Source organism: Pocillopora verrucosa, chromosome 6 (genome assembly GCF_036669915.1).
Source record: "Pocillopora verrucosa isolate sample1 chromosome 6, ASM3666991v2, whole genome shotgun sequence".
Lineage (NCBI taxonomy): Eukaryota > Metazoa > Cnidaria > Anthozoa > Scleractinia > Pocilloporidae > Pocillopora > Pocillopora verrucosa.
The window spans coordinates 24,157,748-24,163,780 of NC_089317.1; the positions used below are offsets into that span (position 1 = coordinate 24,157,748).

The 6,033-nt window shown below is 39.0% G+C and overlaps 1 protein-coding gene across 2 annotated transcripts in view; it reads right to left on the reverse strand.

Moving 5' to 3' along the window:
* The window catches only part of LOC131798242 (transient receptor potential cation channel subfamily A member 1-like), a 7,425-nt gene extending 1,647 nt beyond the window's left edge, over nt 1–5,778 (reverse strand). Inside the window, exons 1-7 of one of the 2 annotated variants that reach the window (XM_066168641.1) lie at nt 5,705–5,778; nt 5,442–5,588; nt 4,802–5,077; nt 3,506–3,835; nt 1,897–2,737; nt 1,269–1,460; nt 1–159 (exon numbers count right to left, since the gene is read on the reverse strand). The exon at nt 1–159 is cut by the window's left edge and continues 17 nt beyond it. In XM_066168641.1, coding sequence (XP_066024738.1) covers nt 1–159; nt 1,269–1,460; nt 1,897–2,737; nt 3,506–3,835; nt 4,802–4,992 — 1,713 coding nt within the window. In that variant the 5' untranslated portion in view covers nt 4,993–5,077; nt 5,442–5,588; nt 5,705–5,778. Of the gene's footprint in view, nt 160–1,268; nt 1,461–1,896; nt 2,738–3,505; nt 3,836–4,801; nt 5,078–5,441; nt 5,589–5,636 lie in introns of both variants that reach the window. The other variant, XM_066168640.1, reaches the window with a different exon arrangement.
* Between the last annotated feature and the right edge of the window lie 255 nt (nt 5,779–6,033).

Consider the following 6,033-nt stretch of genomic DNA (forward strand, 5'->3'; position numbering starts at 1 on the left):
ACGATTTGGCTGCAAAGTTACTTCTGGATGGCGAAAACGCCGCGAGATGCACCTCGGGAAGCTGTTTTCGACCTTGGCGATATACATGACCTGCATAGCCATTCTTTTAAACGCAGCATTGCGGCGGATTGCGTCGATATCACCCACGGCAAGACCCACCTGTAGGTGAAACATGCAACCGTGATCAACGTCCTACAAATGATAGCATTAAGTTTGATTTATTAGATGGAAGCGTCTTGACAATACAAATTTTGAGTCGGTGACACACTCGGTTGCGTCCCGTGTTCCAATTTTTTGTTTCAACTACAATTGACGTTATTTGTGGTGTATTCCACAGGAAGTTTCTATGTTGCCGAGCGTCTGTTCAGTAATAGATCATAGATAAGGTCAAATGTGGTAAGGACAAAAAGTGGCACATGAGGCATAGCCGAGCGTGTCACTGACATTGTTTCTTTATTTTGAGGTCTTTTGTGATCTGTTACTGAACAGACCCATGCCTACATAGAATCTTTTTGTTTTATACGATAAAGAAAAAAATTGTCAATGGTGAAGTCATGTATGGATGTATATCTACCGATACATCGTAAGTAAGAAGCAGACAAAATGCGCGCATAATTCAGCTTAACCCTCTACACTCTGACATCAGTATTCATATTCTCCATACTGTTATCTGTACATTAACTAAGGTGCTGACAAGGAGAATTTGTCTAACAATCAAGAGTTTCTTTAGTTGGTGATCATTTCCTTTATTCTCATGACGTCAATGTGTGATTGAGTGGTGATATTGTAAGGAGAAATTAGATGCTAGTCACTCTTAGCGGTTAATTAACAAATAGATTCCAAGTTGCCGTGCGTCTGTTCAGCAACGGATCACCGAGGACGTCAAAAAATTCTTACCACATTTTGACGTCCTCTGTGATCTGTTACTGAACAGACGCACGGCAACTTGGAATCTATTTGTTTTATATAATAAAGAATTAAAATATACGGAAAAAAGTTTTAGTGATGAAGTCATCTATACGTCTGTCCTCCAATAGATCATAAGTGAGAACCAATCAGAGTGCTTGCATAACTGAGCTTATTAAATAAAGGTTAATATATCACACTGAATAGACACATGTTAACATGAGATCCATATGTCAAATAGATAGTGCGTAGCGAAGCCAATAAGACTACTGCGTTTGTGATAGAACACTGGTTGATTTACACTTATGCATCCAACTAGTACTATTAAAAGTTACAGAAAAGTTTGTTATCCTAACGCATACCAGCAGGTTCATCAGTACAATTGTCATTAAAATCAAGAACAAGCCGAGGAAAACGAAAGAAGCTGTCTGAGAAGATGTCGGCTTGTTTGTGATATTCTGGGAATGCATGAATCTTCCTTCAAAGTCAACCTCTCCAATTGTCATCACTGTCACCTTCAGTAAGGCAAATCCAAGATGCTTAAATACCGACTCCTGTGGAGGAAATACGAGAGACTCTCAGCGCTTTTGCCAATGCTCATTCCTTTTCCATAACCGTATTACTGAAGGGAATCGATCCTTATGGCAAACCCGGACAATTTAATGGACTTTTGTTAATTGTTTACTATTACTGTATATTTCGTTTACTATAAACGAGGCGATTTTAGTTGAGTCATGATTCCAAGATACCCTTGACGAGACCGAGAGAGCTTTATATGTCGTCAAAGCGCACTGAAAATTACTGTAACCAAATCTGTCAGGCTTGTTGCTATTGAGCGAGTCAATAAACGGTGCGAAAAGGTACAGTATGAGGGATATTTTTACTTTCGGTTTTAGATTACGAGCATGATAAAAAAGGGAGAAAACTCACATAAATCACAAACAGAAGCAAATTTACTCACATACACACTTATCTCTTATTTCATCTTACCTCTGATTTAAAGAGGACGTAGAACACCATGGAGAACCCAAAGAACAAGACAAAGAAGATCAGAAGTACTTTTAAAACCGACTTAGTGACCTCTATAAACATGGTGACATAGATTCCAACCAGACTCAACCGACGAAGAACCAAGACTAGGTTCGCATAGCAAAGAAAAATCGAAATGGCACCCAACACCCAGATGAATTGTGGATAAACAATATCACGCTTATCACGGCCGGATAACGAAAATATTAGATCGAAAATGAAAAGTGACACCATGAATGAAGTCGTCGTACTGTAGAGTAACCATTCAGTGAGATTGCTTAAAGTGGTGAAATACTGAAGCCTCTGGACAAGTATAACAATAACTTCCTTGGTGAACTGGACGCCTATAAGTAAAAATGCTATTGGATATACATAAATAAAATAATCTCCCAATTCTTTGTCACCGTTCTGCATGAATCGGATTAAGAAAGCTGTAATCATGACAACAAAGACAAAATAGAACATAAAGTTAAAGAAGAACACCAAGCGCCCGAAAGAAGACCACTTCTTATTCAGCAAGACCTGTGTCAAGGGATGATCGAGTAATTCTCTACGCTCGTGTTTCACCATGGTGCTCGGTCCAAAGAAACGGCTTTCTCTCAAGTAAGTAGTGTCAGTAGGACTGGGGTCTAGGAAACGGAGGTTGCAAGTAACGGTAAAATTTGGATCATCGGAACTTTCTGTCTCTGATCGATCGATGCAGTAATCCATGATCAGCTGTGCACTCTCTGGGAAGTGTTTTATGAGAAGCTTCATGGGGGTAAGGCCCTTCTTATCCTTGTGTTCCATTATTTCCATCCATCTGTTCAGAAGCAATAAAACAGAGTCAAATTCAAGTATTTACCCGTGCGCCCGACCAAACTCAATCAATCATATGACCCCTAAGTCTAATAAATCTTGAAATTATATCTTAACCTAGACAGATTTTCTTTAGGTTGTCCGAGGAAGGAAGCTCAAGATGGCTCATAAAGAGGTTTATCCTAAAATATTAATTATTAATGAATGGACATTAACACACTTTTCGTGTGTTTCCTTAACAAAACGTATCAAAAAATCTCCAGCTATAACAAAGTGCAGGAGATCCTGGGTTAGTTCGTCTGAGATTTTTAGTAAAGCTTTGCAATTCAATTAAAAAAAAGGGGGAACCGAGCTTAGCTTGGGGTGAAGCTTACATAAGGTTAAACATAAGGGTGTTTCTAAGAGGCTTTGGCTCTGCTGAAGTGACCTTATGTGTTAGAAAAATAATTACGACTGTTATTTGAGAAAGAGTCTAAAATTTCCATTGATACAAGAAAACAGAGGAAAGAATGGCATTAAAGCTACGTTCCATCTAAGACTTGGTTTTGAAAATTTACTTAACCATTTTTAGCTATCTTAAAACGTCTTAATCGTAGCACCAAAACGAAGAGGAGACCGTTGTTTACATAGCCCAGCTTGCCCAACTTTACTTACGCTTTTCTGTACTCTTACTTTTCGGCTGTCATGTGCAAGCCGAGTCTCTCACTTCCTGCCATTAAAACTTTGAGTTTAACTGGTAGATAACAGCTCAGTCTGGAGAGACCGTTCATACCTTTTATGCTTTATCATTGCAAACACAACTTCGCTCTTTCCTGACTTGGCGGCTGTCTCAAAACACGTTACACCATCTTTGTTACAAACATTCAAACTTGCCCCGTAATCCATTAGCAGATTGACAACACCCACATGTCCTCTCCTACACGCAATATGCAATGCTGTTTCTCCATCCATATTCACGTCATCAGTCTCGGGATTAACAGTGAGTATATCTTGGCACGACTGTTCCTTGCCCAGGTCTGATGCACTCATTAGTGGTGTCCAGTGTTCTCTGTCCTTAATAGAAGAGTTAGCGCCATGTTGTAACAGAGTGTGGCAAACTTTCCTGCATGTAGAAAACGAAAACTCAAACATCTACGCTTTGTGTGGGTTCAATGTTTAATCTTATTTTCCTTTTTCCAAGAGAAAACGCAACCGAACAGTTGCAATGGTGGATTAAAGACTAATGGTCTCAAATTCAATTCCTCGTGAAAAAAGGGAACTTGTAACATTAGTTATCCCTTTGGAATAATAAGGGTGAAATCTGCTCTCATGTTTGGTGCCCTGAGAGTCGAAACTTATCGTGGCAGCCGTAGCATAGAGCAAGCACAAGTATTGGCTATACCCCCAGAAGGGTATGATAGCCCATCTCGGGCTACCCCCCTCCCCCCTTGACCCCTATAACGTTTTGTCAGGTTTCTCTGACAGTTCAACGGTACCCATATATAACTTTTGTTGGAGAAAGGCGCTGTGGGAGATGCGAGTGTCTTGTACTGGAACACAACACAGCAACCATGCCAAGGATAGAACCCAGAACTTCAACCCTTTGGCCACCGTTTCTCATACAACAGAAAGCAATGAACTTACTTTATTTTTTCCAGTATAGCCCTTTCATTTACCTCAGTTGTCAATTCTTATACTTCCCTTTATCAATTAATCATTCTTTTAAAATCGCTAAATTTAAAACTTTTTGAGAATTCTACCGTTTGATTTTATAAATAGGGTCTCAATGGCGGTAACCATTGACCGCCAATCGGCCAAATGGAATTAGCCGCGAAGAGTAAAAATTAGCCATAGATTGGCCAATATTTTTAAGCGTTAGCCGTAAAAGCTACACCCCATCAAGACCCTCTTGTTAATAACTACGCATCCACTGCAACTTGTAGATTTTACAGTAAGTATTATTTTCGCTGATCAGAATCAAAGGGGACGAAAAGTGTGTTTGGCTTCACCAACTGTGTGTTCGGAATCATACGTTTCACATTATGACACTTAACCTTAAATCTCTTTGAGATAAATCGGGCAAAGGTACCTGTGTCCGTGTTCGGTCGCATCATGCAGTGGGGTCCTTTCTTGTTCATCTTGGTCATCCAGTCCAGAGGCGACTCGTACTTTTTCTTCCACCTGTTCGTGCTTACCATCCAGAGCAGCACAATGCACAGGAGTTCTGCGACTTTCGTCGAGGTATACAACATTTATTTTCTGGTCGAAAGAAGCTTCCATACTTAAGTCGGACAATCAACGTAGTACAGACAATAATTCGAATTGATAGGCGGCAGACGACTTGTCATCGGTGATTCGATGTCCTCTATTACGAAAAATGGAACACACAAGGAAATAAAAGTTAAACGGATTTGGAAACTCGACACTATAAAATTTTTGCAACATAATAAACTTCACGAATATGCAAATTACTCTTACAAATACTCTTTTACAGGCCGAAAATCATCTTTAGCAAAGATGATCGAAACTTTTATTCCCCAACTGACTGATTAATACCAATAAATGCCATTATTTTGCTGAATGCTCTCAAAACAGAAGATTACGTGATCTTTAAATTTGCATTTATGCATGAATATTCAATTTGTCCACTTTTCACATGTAAACAAAGATGCTTATTAAAGGGTTAACACAAATATTTTGAAAACGAATGGTCTTTGTTTTAATCTCACCACTGCCTATGAACTAAGATATGTCACTGGACAAACTTGAAAGAAACAAATAAGGAAACTTCTTTTGTGGCACAACAAAGCCGTATGAAGGGCATTCAAATTCATCCATATTGGTGCGTCACCATCGGGTTATAAAGCATCGCAGAACTAATATAAGGAGAGAAAAGATATAAGCCAATTTAAAGGTAGATTTACCTTTAGCAGTATTAATTGTCTACCCCTTGTCGTACCTGTGAACCTCAAAGACGGATTAAAACAATTACCTTGATCTGTTAACGATACATTTAAGGAGAAGAACTTAGAAATCTCTGTTCACTGTCCTTTGAAAACACTCGGGCTCGGAATGACAGTTAATTAAAGCAATCAAGCAAATAATTTTGATTGGTTGGTACGATCTATCATCCGGAAGGTGTCTTTTAAAATCCTTCTAAAAGTAGACTGTGTCAGGCTTTCTCGGTCTGTGGGACGAGGGAAGGAATGTACTCTCTTATTGTTTATTTCCTGTGATATTCCCTGTTTAGCTACCCATTAAGCACTGCTATTATACAAAATAACTAAACTAGAGTAAGTTTTGTTTTAAAAAAAATTAATT